Here is a 16,976-nt window from a genome sequence, read left to right as displayed (position 1 = left end):
AGTTAATACATGATCTTGCACCAGTTCTTTTCTCCCCTCCAAGGTTCTGTTGCTTTGCATGAGTACTCAACCCTTTACTTGTCCATCTCCGCTCTCCTACAGATCTCAACCTCTGTCCTCCTTCAGTTCACCTTGTCACTCTTCCACTTCCTAAACAGAACAGCCATTCTGCTGCAAGGTGATCTAGTACAACCTCTTGAAGACTTATCATCATCTTCTAAAAGAGTCTCTCTTGTTATATTTGGCCAGTACAAACTGAAGTGCCTGACTTTGTCAGTTGACTGACTTCTCTCTCTTTTGTCTGTTACATTTCATTAGCATTGTATATTTGTGGAGTAAGAAGTTCAAATTAAATTCATTATCAATGTATATTTATGTCATCATATACTACCTTGAGATTCATTTTCTTGCAGGCATTTATACTTTATACTTTAATTTATACTTTAACAAAGACTGACAAACAACCAAATGTGCAAAAAGACAAACTGTACAAAAAAGTACTGAAAACATGAATTGTAGAGTCCTTGAAAGTGTGTCTATAGGTTGTGGAATCAGTTCATTGTTGAGGTGAGTGAGTTATTCACTCTGGTGCAGGAGCCTGATGGTTCTTGGTGGTTAATAATTGTTGCTGAACCTAGTGGTGTGGGATAATCTAAGGATCCTATACTTCCTTCCCCATATTAGAAAAGAGAAGTAAGCATGGCCTGGGTGGTGGGGTTTCTTTCTTGTTCCGGTACTCCTTGTAAATCTGCTCATTGAGGAGGGGGGTGTGGAGGGCTTTGCTTGCAATGTACTGAGTTGTATCCGCCACTCAAATTTCTAACAAAGTAGAGGCACTGCTGTGTCTTTGTGATGGCACTTACATGTTGGTCCCAGAACAGATCCTCTGATATTCATAATACCAAGGAAGTTAGAGTTACTGATCCTCTCCACCTCCGATTTCCTAATGAAGACTAACTCATGGACTTCGAGCTTCTTCCTCGTGTAGTCAATGGAACTAAATATGGAAATATTTAAATATGTAAATAGCAAACTAAAGACTTCACAATGAGACTGGTTTTCCCTCATTCAGAGATATGCAGGAGGAAACATGGTTTGTTGTGCTGGTGCCCCAGCACATTTTACTGCATCCCACTTCGTCAAGTTTTAAACCACCATTGCTAAAAAGAATGAGACTCCGAGATCCCTGTGTAGGCATGCTGTTTGTTAAATGGAGGAAGTTTGATATATTTTCCTGCGGTCTTGAGGTTATTTAAAATTACCAGTGATTATGCTGTAAATCAAACAAGAGTGAGGAGTTTTGATTGTGTGCCTGAGTTACATGGCACTAGAAAGTGGGCCTTTACTTCTCTACAGACTGACCGTCTGGCTGGAGCAAAGAACCAGGTTGGTCTGAGCATAAGGTGTGGACGTGCTTTGTTGGTGTCAGAATGTGTGGTGATACTTGAGGGCTGCCCCCAGCACTACCTCAGGTGTGATGGTTGTCAAAGCAAGCTGCACGTTTCACTGTATGTTCCAGTGTAGATAAGATAAATAAATCTGAATCTTGAATGCGAGTCCGTCAATAATACTCACTGTCTGGGTGCACGAGGAAGGTTAGGGATGTATTTAAAGACCTGGGAATTAAAGGAAAGAAACTTAAGCAGTATTGGAAATAGATTTGTTCTTGTAGGATATCTGAGACCTTCTTCAGAGTGTATGAGTCTGAGAGGTTTTTGGAAAACCATGAAATGTAGATCTCGTGAGTGGTCATAGTTTATCTCCCTAAGAGTCTCTGCCTAGAGCAGGGGGTTTCTAACCTTTCTATGCCGTGGACCTCTACCATTAATCGAGGGGTCTGTGGACCCCAGGTTAGGAACTCCTGGACTAGAGGATAAAGGTTTAAAGTGAGAGGGTGAAAAACTTGGAAAGGATGTCAGGAGCAACTTTTTCCACACAGAGTGGTGGGTATATGGGACGAGCTGCCAGGAGAAGTGGTAGAGACGGGTACAATTACAACATTTTAAAGGCATCCGGACAGGTTCATGGATAAAAAATGTTAAGAGGGCCAAGGAGTCACACATAATACAGTAAGATGAACTCTTGACCTTGCAATCTGCCTTGTAATGACCTTGCACCCTACACTTCATTCTGCTTTCAGTGTTGTTCTCTTTGCTACCATCAGGGAAATGATACAGGAATCTGAAAACCAGCACTCAATGATTTAAGAATGGCTTCTTCTCCCCTGCTGTCGGTCCATGAACTTATCAACACTACCTCACTATTTTGCTCTCTTTTTGCACTGTTTGTTTATGTATTTCTTACTGTAAGCTATAGCAATTGTTTTATGTATGGCTCGGTCCTGCTGCCGCAAAACAAGTTTGAAGACCTATGTTAGTGATAATAAGCCTGATTCATAATTTATCTTGTACTACCTCAACGCACTGTGCAGTGATTTGATCTGTTTGAACGGTATGCAAGTATTCACTGGACCTCAACAATAATAAACCAATTCCAAGGATAAAGGAACCGACCATCCCATGCAACACTCACAACATTGAGACCCAATTACACCAAGACTGACTGGCAGGCCCTGTAAAGTCTATTCAATGGGAGTACATCGAAACCCAGCACAAGGAACTCCAACCTTCAACCGTCACTCCTTCCCCATCTGAGAAGCGATCTGTGGTTCCCACAAAGGGCTCATTAGTCATCTCTGAAAATACAGAACTGGAGGGGAAGGAAGTGATTGTTAACCCATAACGCCACCTTAAAAGGGGAAGGTAGTTCATGAAGTGAATCTAACTTGTGATTTTTCTTGAGATTCCGTATGTACGTTTTTTGAAGAAATTACATTTTCTATTTGTAGCATGTTTCAGAGGCTTCATTTGGCAGTATACATCTATTTGGTTAAATGACAATGAACGAACTCTGAGGAGAATCAGTGACTTTGGAGTTGAGAAGGTTTTCTGATCTTCTGTTGACTAGTTGGCTGCAGTGGTTAGTAGAAATTCCATTATCAATGCATTGTGTAGCAGCAACATGAGACCAAGGTATGATCCTGACCTCCAGTGCAGACTTATGTTGAGTTCCTGTGACCACCTGGGTCTCTCCTGGTGCATGGCTTTGACCCACATCCTCAAGGCGCGCTGGTAGGCTTCTGTGAATTACTCCTGGTGTAGACGGTTGGCAAGCAGATTTGGGAAGAGGACCTGGTTGATGATGGGCATGTAAGGGGAGAAAATAGGTTGCCAAGAAATAAATGGGATAAGACTGAAGGGAATGTTGTTTGAGTAGCACTGGCTTAGTGGCATGAGAAATACAAGTTTGACAGGGACTGCAGGAGATGACCTGTCCATTGGCTTATTCATTCATTATTTAGTAATCCCAGAAGGTCAGCTGGAAGTCCAGAAGTCAAGGCCCAATTCTGCAAATCTCTCCGAGTCTACTAGGGAAGTTGAAAGCCCAATGTCTGTGAGTCTGAGTTCACTAGAGGTTGAAGATAGCTTGTCCTGGGGTTAGAGGACGGTGTATCTGCATGGGTGGGAAGGAGGAACGGGGCTTGTTTTGTGGTTGTTGTTGTTGTGTTGTTCTGCTGTGCTTTGTGGGCACACTGAGTTGGCGCTGGCATGTGTGGCAGCATTTTCAGGCTGTCCCCAGCACATCCTTGAGTGTGTTGGTTGTTAACGCAAAGAACACATTTCACCGTATGTTTGATGTGCATGTGATAAATTAGTGAATCTGAATCATTCCTGAGGATATTGTCCTCTACTAGCTCGTTTCCCAGGATCACTGCTTTTTCACCAAAGTGAACAAATTGAAAAACTTTTGAAGTCCACATGTGAAACTCATGATTAGCATCAGATTTGACTGACTTGATTGTGGTACTCTGCAGTCCTAACTACAAATTGACAACATTGAGAAATATTGTCAGTCCTACTTCTGTCTGATTCACTTGCCTTATAATTGATTCCTGAGGTCCCACATTTTCAGACCTAGGGCAAAATAATTATTTCATAAACTGCCAAAGCTACATCATGGTTCCAAATAGATTCATACCCTTAAAGCTTGCAAACATAGTGGTTATTAAAATGTTTATTTTAGAGGAGAGAGAGGAATCTTCACAACATTGTGTGTTTATGAGAGAGAGACCACAATTGAGCAATACAAGGATAGAATTCAATCCGCTTGCTGCTTGTATACACTTTGGTTTCAGGCACATAGATTCATAGAGCACTACAGCTCAGTAGCAGGCTCTTCGGCCCATCTAGCCTGTGCTAATCTATTACTCTGCCTAGTCCCATCGACCAGCACCTGGACCACAGCAAAATAGTGAGGTTGTGTTCACAGACCATTAGTATAAATGATGGTGGAAGGGAAGAAGGTGTTTCTAAAACATTACATACATGTCTTCAGGCTCTTGTACCTCCTTTCTGATGATGGTTATGAGGAGATTAATTAACGACTGTAATTAATATCTGGAGTGGCAGCTGAGGAGGAGTAGTGGAAATGAAAATTCAATGCAGGGTAAATTCAGGTGAAAATTGGGTGCGGGTAACAAGGGTTAGTGGGTACTGAAGGGCAATGGAGACCATTGGAATCTATTGAAAGGATGAATTGCTGTGTAAAATTCAGCTCTTATCTGTATTTTTACTGAAAAATCTTTCAAGATCACACACTTCATTTGAGATGCATGAAATTCTTGTCAAAATAGCTTTTAATATTTTAGAAATCGCAGTACTTTGGGTTGATAACTTAGGAATTTTCCTCAGCTGTACACCAGAATCAGGTTTACTATCACTGACATACATATGCCATGAAATCTTTTGTTTTGTGGCAGCAGAATTATGCAAGACATAAAACGTTTTTGTAAGTTACAATATAAAAATATAATTAAATAGAGTAAAAGCGGAATAGTGAAGAAGTGTTCATGGGGTACATGGAACATTTGGAAGTGGGATGGAGGAGGAGAAGAAGGAGCTGTAACAAAAATGTGTGTGTATCAATCCTTCCTGATGATAGTAATGGCAAAAGACATGTTCCAACCAGTGAGGGTTCTAAGTGATGGGTGCCTCCTTCTTGAGGCAATGCCTTTTGAAGTTGTCCTTGATGGTGGAGCCACTTGTGCTCGTGATGGAGCTGGCTGTGTCTACTGCCCTCTGCCGCCTCTTTCGATCCTTTGCATTGGGGCCTCCACGCCAGACAGTGATGCCACCAGTCAGAATATGCTCCACCGTACATTTGTAGAGATTTGCTAGAAGCTTTGGGAATATACCAAAGCTGGTCAAACTCCTAATGAAGTCTCGCCGCTGGTGTGCTTTCTTCATAATTGCATCCAATTGTTAGGTCAAACCTAAAATATGTACAATGTAGAGAGTTTAAGTAATCAGTGTTGTGTCAGGCATTGGGAACTACCTGAGCCAGCATACAAAGTAAAATGTTCTTTATTTCGATTTTTGCCAATCCTGAATAATTTTGGTTATGACTTATTTTAAACAAGTGATTCCTCTGTTCTATATTTCAGTGCGTCACCTGTGGGAAAGCATTTAAGAAGCTTTGGTCCCTTCATGAGCACAATAAAATAGTCCATGGTTATGCTGAGAAAAAGTTCTCGTGTGAAATCTGCGAAAAAAAATTTTACACGATGGCCCACGTCAGAAAACACATGGTTGGTAAGTGCATTAAATCATTGATGAATCAGTTACAAAGGATGGCACTATAGTGTACTGGTTAGCGTAACACTTTTCCAGCACCAGCAACCCAGGTTCAATTGTGCCACTGTCTTCAAGGATTCGGTACCTTTTCCACGTGCTGTGGTTTCCTCCCACATTCCAGAGCTGTACAGGTTAGGGTTAGTGAGTTGTAGTCGTGTTATGTTGGCACCAGAAACATGGCAACACTTGTGTGCTGTCCCCAGCACATCCTCAGACGGTGTTGACTGTTGATGCAACATACATATGACAAATAAAGCCAATCTTTCATTTCTTTAATTTTCAGTGAATGCCAAATGGAATTAAAGAAATTGGAAAAGTATTTGTGAGCACAGTTCTTCCGTAATAGTAGTCTCTAATCACATGGTGCATGAAATGTACCTTGCGGATTTCCTTGCAGTAATAACAAACAAATTTTCATTCAAAGCTGCACAAGGATCTATAAAGCAGATATATTATAAAATGTGCAGAAGTCTGCAGTATCTCTTTAGCGAGTGTTCTCTTGCTCCTTTGACAGTACTCTTCAATTCTCAGCAGACTCCATACACTTTGAATCGAATTGCCTTCTCCACCTCCTTTCCCTAATGAAGACTGGCTTTCTCCTCCTCCGGTATATAATCATTTCTTTGGTTTTGCTGACATTGAGTGAGAGGTTCTTGCTGTGGCACCACTCGACCAGATTTTCAATCTTCCTCCTGTATGCTGATTTTTTTTTAACGAGAAAGAATGCACTTAGAAGCAAAAGAGAAAGATCATTTTAGGTTCTGCTGTAAAAGCGGACACTTCAGTAGATGGCATGCAGAGAGGACTGGGACAGAAAACACCGTGACCAATGTGTGGTTACTGTGGAAATGCTGAAATCTGTAGTTAAGATGAGCATGTGTAGCTGCTGGGCCTGGGGTGTTAGGAGGAGGAAAGGGGAGGTATCTGTGGTGGTACTGTTGTGTTAATGACTCTATGATTCGGGGTGGGGCGAGGGAGTTAGAAAAAGCACATTGTGGTGATAGGGGATTCATTAGTTCAAGGAACGGACAGGAGGTTCTGTGGGCCAGTACGAGTTTCCTGGATGGTATGTTGCCTCATGGGTGCCAGGGCCTGGAACATCTCTGATCGAGTCCTCAGCATTCTTAAGCAGGAGGGTGAACAGAGAGAGGTAATGGTCCATGTAGGTACCACTGATGTGGGTTGGATAACTGATGAGGTTCTGCATAGGAAGTCAGGTACTAAGTTAAAGGGCAGACCTCCAGGGTTGTGATTTCAGGATTGCTACCTGTGCCATGTGCTAGTGAGGCCAGAACTGGGAAGATTATACAGTTTATTATGTGGCTAAGGAATTGATGTAGGAGGGAGAGCACAAGATTTTTGGATCATTGGAATCTCTTCCAGGGAAGGTGAGACCTGTACAGAAGGGACGGTTTACACCTGAACTGGAGGGGGACTAATATCCTAGCAGGAAGGTTTGTTAATGCTGCACGGTGGGGTTTAAACAAGTTGTGGGAGGATGGGAACCAGAGTGCCAGAACAGTTAGTGGAGAGATTGTGGAGGCAGATGTTGGTAAGACCTCAAAGTTAGGAAGCAAAAGGTTGAGCATGGTGTGACTAGTGTCCTGAGCTGCTTATATTTCAATGCAGGAAGTATCATCGGAAAGGTGGGTGATAGTGCTGAAGATGAGGTAGTTTATAAACAGAGGTAATGTGTAGTGAGGAGGGGCTGTTGATAGGGCAAAATTGACAGGATGAGTTGCATCTCTCATACCCTTCCTCAACACTAATCATCGACAAATAAACCCTGTCAATGCAGTATACGGCATAAGGTAAATGAACTTGTAGCACGGTTGCAGATCAGCATGTATGATGCTGTAAGCATCAGTGAATCATGGCTGAAAGAAGATTATAGCTACAAGTTTATGGTCGTGCACTTTGGTGGGAGAAATTAAAAGGGTGGCTATTTGTAAATGGAGAGAAAATACAAAAAAACTGATGCGCAAAGGGATTTGGGAGTCCTTGTGCAGGATTCCCTAAAGGTTAACTTGCAGGTTGAGTCTGTGGTGAGGAAGGCAAATGCAATGTTAGCATTCATTTCAAGAGAACTAGAATATAAAAGCAAAAATGTAATGTGGAGACTTTTTAAAGCACTGGTGAGGCCTCACTTAGAGTATTGTGAGCAGTTTTGGGCCCCGTAACTTAGAAAAGATGCGTAGAGGGTTCAAGGGAGGTTCACGAAAATAGCTTGTCATATGAAGAGCATTTGATGGCTGTGGGCCTGTATTCACTAGAATTCAGAAGAATGCAGAATGACCTAATTGAAACTTATCAAATGGTGAAAGGTCTTGATAGAGTGGATGTGGAGAGGACATTTCCTATGGTGGGAGAGTCTCAAGACCAGAGAACACAGCCTCAGCATAGAGGGGCATGCTTTTAGAACAGAGATGAGGAGGAATTTCTTTAGCCAGAGAATGGTGAATTTGTGGAATTTGTTGCCAAAGGCAGCTGTGGATGCCATGCCTTTATGTATATTTAAGGACGAGGTGGAGAGATTTTTGATTGATCAGAGCATGGAGGGATATGGGGAGAAGGCAGGAGATTGGGGCTGAGAGGAAAATTGGATCAGCCCTGTTGAAATGGTGGGGCAGACTCAATGGGCCAAATGGCTTAATTCTGGTGCTATATCTTATGGTGTTAATAAACTGTTGAACTTTGTGCCTCCAATTGTACAAGCACTTTGTGAGAGAAAGAGTACCTGGGCCAAACCAAGCACAAAAGTGATAAAGTAAATGAGGGAAAAGTAGAACTTTTGATGTGGAAACCGGTGGCTAAGTGTGGGAAGTTGTTCTCCACAGCCATCTTCCAGAGGTTGGCATTCATCAGTGTTGTTTATCTTGGGTGGTTGTGCAGCTAATTTCTGTGTAATCTTGACTTAAACACAAGATATTCTGCAGAAGCTGGAAACTCAGAGCAACACACACAAATTGCTGGAGGAATTCAGCAGGTCAGACAACATCTATGGAGAGGAATAATCAGATTCAGGTTTAATAACACCGGCATGTGTCATGGAATTTGTTAACTTTGTGGCAGCAGTACAATGCAATACATGATAAATATACGAAAAACAATTACGGTAAATATATATATAAAATATATATATATATAATATGTAGTACAAAAGCAGAAATAGAAAAAAAGTAGTGGGATAGTGTTCATGGGTTCAATGTCCATTTAGAAATCAGATGGCAGAGGGGAAGAACTGAGTGTGTGCCTTCAGGCTTCTGTTCCTCCTCCTGATGGTAACAATGAGAAGAGAGCATGCCCTGGGTGGTGGGGGTCCTTAATGATGCATGCCATGTTTCTGAGGCACCACTCCTTGAAGATGTCTTCGATACTACGGAGGCAGGTACCCATGATGGAGCTGGCTAATTTTACTGCTCTGCAGTTTATTTCGATCTTGTGCCGTAGCCACCCATTCCCATACCAGACCGTGGTGCAGCCTGTCAGAATGCTCTCCACGGTACATCTGTAGAAGTTTTTGATAAAACCAAATCTCCTCAAACTCTTAATGAAATATAATCAGTTGACGTTTCAGGCCAAGATCCTTTATCAGCACTGGAAAGGAAGGGGGAAGGAGCCAGAATGAAAAGGTGGGAGGGGAACGAGTACGAGCTAAAAAGTGATAGGTGGGTAGGGGAGGAGATGAAATGGGAAAATGGAAGGTGGAAGAGGCTGAAGAAGAAGCAATCTGACAGGAGAGAACAGTGGGCCATGGAAGAAAGGGAAGAAGGAGGGATGCCAGTGGAAGGTGAGAAGGGAAGGAGTAAGGAGAGAGCTGGAAAGGGAAATTAGTTCATGCCATTCCAGATGGAATCTGAGATGATGCTTCTCCAACCCCTGAGTTTGGCATCATTGTGGCAGTAGAGGAGACTATGGGCCGATGTGTCGGAACGGAGATGGGAAATGGAACTGAAATGGGTGGCCACCAGAAAATTCTGCCTTTAGAGGCAGATGGGGCAAAGGTGCTTGATGAAGTTGATCACCTGATCTATGATAGGTCTCCCCAGCGTAAAGGAGGCTGCACTGGGAGCGCCAGATACAGATGATGTCTGTAACTGCACATTTTCAAAATTCATCTTTGAACATTTTTGCTAGATCAAAGGTCTATCAACCTATTCTGAAAGAGTGAACAATAAACTTCCTAATCGGAGGATGAGGACAGCACCCTGATGTAGCTAGTCAAGTCTCACAGGTCAATTCACCTGGGTTCAGTCCTCGCCCTCTGGCGCTGCCTGTGTGGAGTTGATGTCTCCTGAGTTTTCTCCGGCAGTTCTAATTCCTCACACATCCCACGGGAGTGTGGTTGGTAATTGGCCACATACAGTTATCCCTGGGTAATTCTGGGGGGATTTGATGGGAATGTGGGGGCTGGTACAGATGGATGAAGCAGACAATCTGCTGCAAGAACTCAATGTGTCAAGCAGCATCTGTGGCAGGAAGGGAGCCAACTGTGTTTCAGGTCAAAACCCGGTATCGAGATTGATGGTTGGCACAGACCAAAGGACCAGTTTCTGTGGTGTATATCTGTGATGCCCTATCGAGTTAGAAACTCTGCGTTCGGGGTTGAAGCATTTATTTTCGTCCGTACAGCAATACATGGAAAAGTGGCTGGAAAGAAAATGTGGAGGTATGGAGTGGAATGAAAGAAAGGACGTAGGGAGTGGTTAGGGCATCACCTTACATCTCCAGCAGTCACCGATCGGAGTTCAATTCCCACCACTGCCTGTAAAGAGTTTGTACGTTCTCCCCAAGATATTGTGTGTTTTCTCACACGTTCCAAAGGCGTATGGCTAGGGTTTGTGAGTTATCGGCATGTTATGTTGGCACCGGAAGCATGGCAACACTTGCAGGCTGCCCCCAGCACCATCGTCACTGATTTGATTTGTCACGGATGATACATTTCAAAGTCCAAAGTAAACTTTATTATCAAGGTACATATATGTCACCATATGCAACTCTGAGATTCTTTTTTTGCAGGCTTACTCAGTAAATCTATAGAATGAAACCACAAGAGAATCAGAGAAAGACTGCACCAACTTGGAAGTTCAACCAGTGTGTAAAAGACAACAAACTGTGCAAATATAAAAAGAAAGAAATAATAATAAATAAATAAGCAATAAACTTTGTAAACGTGAGATGAAAAGTCCTTGATAGTGAGTCCAAAGGTTGTGGGAACAGTTCAGTGATGGGGCAAGTGAATTTGAGTAATTGGTTCACGGGCCTGATGATCGATAGGTGATAACTGTTCCTGAACCTGATGGCGAGTCCTGAGGCTTCTATGCCTTCTTCCTGATGGCAGCAGCCAGAACAGAGCATGGGGGTCCCTAATGATGGATGTTGCTTTCCTGTGACAGTGTTGCAAGTAGATGTGTGCAGTGCTGGGGTGTGCTTTACCTGTGATGGACTGGGCCATACCCACTATTTTAGTAGGATTTTCCATTCAAGGGCATTGGTGTTTTCATACAGGCTGTGATGCAGCCAGTCAATATACTTTTCACCACACATCTATAAAAGTTTGTCAGAATATCAAAATATGAGAAATAAAGCTAATTTTATTAATCTGATCAGACTTTCAAAATCCAGTTCATCTTTTTTTGGAATCAGAATGCAGTTTATCAACACTGATAAATGTCATGAAATCTGTTGATTTGCGTGCAAGATGTAATAAAAATCACTATATGTTACAATAAGATAGATATATTAAATAAAAGTGCAAAAGGACAGCAAAGTCATGAGATAGTGTTCATGGACTTTCAGAAGCAGTAATAGCTTCACTTCACAGATCTTCAGTGTCACTGGTGTCTTAGAGCTTCCTGAGGTTATGAAAGCTGCAGTAGAATTTCAAATTCCTGATTACATCATTCCTGTTACTATTTGTTTTTGTTTCAGCTCACACGAAGGACATGCCATTCACCTGCGAGACATGTGGGAAGTCGTTTAAACGCAGCATGTCACTAAAAGTCCACTCTCTGCAGCATTCAGGGGAGAAACCTTTCAAATGTGAGGTGAGTTTCACCTTAGATTGATAAATCCACTCTGAACCCTCACTATTCTGCAAAATGTATACGTACTTTTTCAGAATGAGTCTAACTTAAACATCGTTTAATAATCCTTTTCAAACGACTGTTCCTATGAATCCTGAGTAGCAAATTTCACTGTTAGTACTCCTTAAAATACTTTTCATCACGTTTTAATGTTACTTCTATGGTCCCAGTGTCAACGGGAAATATTTATGGAAGTGCTGGGTTATATCATGGTACAACTCTGACCTGGTCCATTGAACTGAGATTAAGGAGTCATAGATGCTACACGCAGGAAGAAAAGCAGAGCTGGTGGAAGCCCAACCAGTTACAGCACCTATAAAAAGTATTCACCCCTCCTCCCCCACAGAAGTTTTCATGTTTTATTGTTTTACAACATTGAATCACAGTGGATTTATTTTGGCTTTTTGACATCAACAGAAAAAGACTCTTTCGTGTCAAAGTGAAACAGATCTCTACAAAGTGATCTAAGTTAATTACAAATATAAAACACAAAATAACTGATGCAGAAGTATTCATCCCCTTTAATATGACACACTAAATCATCACTGGTGCAGCCAATTGGTTTTAGAAGTCATGTAAATGGGGATCACCATGTGCAGTCAAGGTGTTTCATTTGATTGTGGTAAAGATACACCTGTATCTGGAAGGTCCAACTGCTGTTGAGTCAGTATCCTGGCAAAAACTACACCATGAAGACAAATCCAAGAACACTCCAAGCAACTCCACAAAAAAGTTATTGAAAAGTACAAGTCAGGTGATGGATACAAGAAAATTTCCAAGTCACTGAATATCCCTTGGAGTACAGTTAAGTCAGTTATCAAGAAATGGAAAGAATATGGCACAGCTGTAGATCTGCCCTGAGCAGGTCATCCTCAAAAACTGAGTGACCGTGCAAGAAGGGAATTACTGAGGGAGGCCACCAAGAGACTTATGATAACTCTGGAGGAATTACAAGCTTCAATGGCTAAGATAGGAGAGACTGTGTATACAGTATCTGTTGCCCGGGTGCTTCACCAGTCACAGCTTTATGGGAGAGTGGCAAAGAGAAAGCCACTGTTGAAAAAAAACTCACATGAAATCTCAGCTAGAGTTTGCCAGAAGGCATGTGGGAGACTCTGGAGTCAGCTGGAAGAAGGTTCTATGGTCTGATGAAACCAAATTTGATTTTTTTGGCCATCAGACTAAACGCTATGTTTGGCATAAACCAAACACCACACGCCACACATCATCAAAAACACAGCACCCCTACCGTGAAGCACGGTGGTGGCTGCATCATGCTGTGGGGATGCTTCACTGCTGCAGGCCTTTGGAGCCTTGTGAAGGCAGCAAAATACAGGGAAATCCTGATGCAGTCTGTAAGAGAATTTCAACTTGGGAGAAGATTTGTTTTCCAGCAAGGCAGTGACCCCTAGCATAAAGTCAAAGCTACACAGGAATGGCTTAAAAACAACAAAGTTAATGTCCTGGAGTGGCCAAGTCAGAGTCCAGACCTCAATCCAATTGAGAGTTGTGGCTGGACTTGAAAAGGGCTGTTCACTCACAAATCCCATACAATCTGAGCAGTTTTGTAAAGAAGAATGGGGGAAAATTACCGTACCCAGATGTGCAAAGCTGATGGAGACCTATCCACACAGATTCAAGGCTGTAATTGCTGCTGAAAGGTGCATCTACTAAATAGTGACTTGAATGGGCTGAGTAATTATGCAATCAATTATTTTGTGTTTAATAATTGTAATAAATTTAGACAAATTTACAGAAATTTATTTTCACTTTGACACAAAAGGGTCTTTTCTGTTGATCAGTGTCAAAAAGCCAAATGAAATCCACTGTGATTACTTCTTATAGGCATTATCTCTCTCTCTTTCTCTCTTCTCTCCCCTCCCCCTCCCCCTCCCCTCCCCCCCGCTCTCCCCCCTCTCTCCCCCCACTTCTCTCCCCCCCCCGAAGTGTGAGGAGCATGCCATATGGAAAGTAAAGCTATTAGAATTAAAGCTGGTTCCAATCAGCTTTATTGTTCTACTATAATTCCATCCCAACGTGTCTCTTTCATAATTAGAAAGTATGCCCCTATTAGTTTCAATAATTATGCCCCTTCGTATTAGCTGGTTTCATGCCGGGAGGGGAGCGGGGAGTCCTTCTATGCTTCTTGTCATCTTGTACACCTCTGTCAAATTGCCTCTCACCCTCCGTTGCTCCAAAGAGAAAAGCCCTAGCTCACTTGCCCTCTAAATTAGACATGCTCTCTAATTCAGGCAGCATCCTGGTAAATCTCCTCTGCGCTGAGGTGACTGGGGCTGAACACAATATACCAACTGTGGTCTAACCTAGTTTTTACAGAACTGCAAGATTATTTTGTGGCTTTTAAACTGAATCCACCAACTAATGAAGGCCAACACAGCATATGCCACCTTAACCACCTGATCAACATGCCCGCCAACTTTGAGGGATCTACCCCAACATCCCTCTGTTCCTCTACACTGCTAAGAATCCTGTCTTTAAACCCTGTATTCTGCCTTCAAGTTTGCTATGGGGAATAAAGTCCTAACCTATTCAACTTTTCCCTGTTACTCAGGTCTTCAAGTCCTTGTAACATCCTTCTGACTTTCTGTGCACTCTTCCAGTCTTATGAATATCTTTCCTGTAGCAAACTGACCAGAACTGCACACACTACTCCAAATTTGGCCTTGCCCAACATCAACGTATCATCCCAACTCCTGTACTGTTGGAATTTCTGCAGGTATAGCTGAGGAAATGCTTCCCAAGTTTAATTCCTTCCACCACACTCCACACCCAACCCTCTATCATGGGTTGACCTAAAATTGTGTCTTCCACTGAGCCAAATGTAGATTTACATTGACCATTGTTGATGAAGAACTCTGACTTATTGGAAATTCTGGTTATTAAAAAGTGTATCAATGTTCAGTCTGATAATCTGCTCCAGGTAGGAGTCCTATTCCTCTTCAGATCCTTCTCTGTGCTGCGATCTAGTAGTTCAAGTGTACCAGTCCGTTGCAGCTGGACTGGGACATTTCACTGGGCAAGAACTCTGAGCCAGTCAAATACTAACAGATTGTTACACTGGGGTTTGCATGCTTCATTCCCCACACAGCCAGGGCACTTAAAGTTTTAGTGGATTGAAACTGAAATTCAAGAAATACTCGAGACAAAGCACACAGAGAGAAAGATGATTCCGGTCGATGCTGCCTGGTGCACTGAGTATTTCCAACTTTGTTCTTGATTTCTGAAGCTTGTCAAGATGGAACTAGACTTCTTAACTTTGAATTAAGGGCATTAGGGCTAACGTTTGTGAGAGTAAACTGTATTGAAAATAAATCCTGGGAGATATTGACGTTTGTTATTTAAAGAATACTAAGCGTGCATTTGATGACTTGCCTCTCATAAGAACTTCCAGCTGAAGAAGAGAGTGCTGTATCAATCCTTCACTTGCTTTTAATTTGACGCTGCTGTAGAACTTTAAAATTTGCATACCATTTCCTTTGTCTGAAGAATGCTGGTCCCCAGTGTTCCAGTGCAGACTTGTTGCCCTCCTGCTTCCTCTCTGTGTAAACACTCAGTACCTGCATGGATTTACGTTAAAACCCAGTGACTTTGCCCCGGTCTTCCATGCCACCCCCCTGCACTGGGAAAATGTTCATCAATATGCTCAGGCAATGTTCTAAATAGCCCCATCTTCCAATCAGTAGGGAACTAGTTGGTATGTTTTGGCTACCTTTGCTACAAACTTTCATTCATTTTCTGGGGTGATCTCCACTGTAGCACCCTTGGATCATTCAAAATCTTCATTCCTTATGGTCGCAGTCTTGTTCAGGCACCTAAAGGGTTGATGCAAATAACCTTGGATTATCTTGTCACGTTGCAGCAGCTCCCAGTAATCAGAGTTTGTTGGGATCGCTGTAGTCACAGAGCACTTCAGGTTTCGAAACAGACCCTTCAGCCCTGGTCAGTGCCGAACAGTTATCTGTCTAATCACATCGACTCATACCTCCATGCCCAACACCCTCCCTTCCACACTCATGTACTTTTCCAGTGTTGCAATTGTTCCACCCTCTGTGAAAAGATCCCCCTCAGGTTCCCCTTAAATATTTCACCTTTCACCCTTAACCTATGACCTATAGTACTAGTCTCATTGAACATCAGTGGAAAAAGCCTGCTGGCATTTATCCTATACATATGCCACTCATAATTTTGTATATCTCTATCAAATCTCCCCTCATTCTCCTACACTCCTCATTCAACATTTCCCTCGAACTCGTGCCCTCAAGTCCTGGCCACACCCTCACACGTTCAGAGGGAGTCCCTGGGCACAAACAACAGCACTCTGCCCATACCTCCCCTCCCACACAATCCCCACATCCACCCAGCTCCACTGAACCCAAATCCTTTACTCCCACTGCCCACCAAGGACTGAATCTGGCCACTGTGCAGTGGTAGTTTGGGATTTTGTTTTGAGGAGCTTTGGTAAGGAAAAGGTTTATGGAGAGATGGAGGAAAGGCAAAAATCATCTTTCTTCCAGGGTGCTAATGGCTTTGCTTGTAGACCTCACATCAGTTTACACTGATTTGAGCATGCACTGGTGCATACTTCATTTGGTTGTTGTGCAGCTGTTAACAGACACACAAAAGCAGATATTCGGGTCTCCCCAAGGCCAGCATCATCTTGTGAGGGGACATGCAGAAATGAGAGAAGAGTCCTGATTGAAAACCTCTAGAATGTGCACATCTTCTTTAACCCATCATGCCCTACTGGGACATAGGCCTCCATCAACAACTCACCTGAGTCTTCTGTCCTGGACCAGTCTTTCAAGCTGTCCCCAAGTGTAACCCAGCTTTGAAGACTCTTCCTCTCCCAGGGATGAGGACTTTAGAGCTTCTGTTGGAGTTTCTATAGCATTGAGATTTTATGGGATAGAATTGCCAGCCCAATGCCCAACCCTGTCCTTCTGCAGCCGTGTTTGGGACCATCTACAGCAGTTAGATAGACACATGGATGATAGAAAAATGGAGAGCTTTGTAAGAGGGAACAGTAGATTGATCTTGGAGTAGGTGAAAAGATCGGCGCAACATTGTGGGCTGAAGGGCCTGTACTGTGCTGTAACGTTCTATGTGCTATGTTTTATAAATCATATACCATTGGTGGATATTAGAAATCATCCAATTTTGTATAAAAGACCTATTG

General features: G+C 42.6%; 1 protein-coding gene across 5 annotated transcripts in view; it reads left to right on the top strand.

Annotated features, from left to right (window-relative positions):
* zbtb47b (zinc finger and BTB domain containing 47b) overlaps nt 1-16,976 on the top strand; it is a 284,439-nt gene that overhangs the window by 252,537 nt on the left and 14,926 nt on the right. For all 5 annotated transcript variants that reach the window (XM_073055030.1, XM_073055029.1, XM_073055031.1 and 2 more), the window contains 2 exons: nt 5,504-5,651; nt 11,625-11,740. In XM_073055030.1, the coding sequence (XP_072911131.1) occupies nt 5,504-5,651; nt 11,625-11,740 (264 nt within the window). The remainder of the gene's footprint in view (nt 1-5,503; nt 5,652-11,624; nt 11,741-16,976) is intronic.

The sequence above is a fragment of the Hemitrygon akajei genome, chromosome 8 (genome assembly GCF_048418815.1).
Source record: "Hemitrygon akajei chromosome 8, sHemAka1.3, whole genome shotgun sequence".
Lineage (NCBI taxonomy): Eukaryota > Metazoa > Chordata > Chondrichthyes > Myliobatiformes > Dasyatidae > Hemitrygon > Hemitrygon akajei.
The sequence above is the reverse complement of the archived record's forward strand: the minus strand, read 5'-3'. Positions and strand labels throughout refer to the sequence as shown.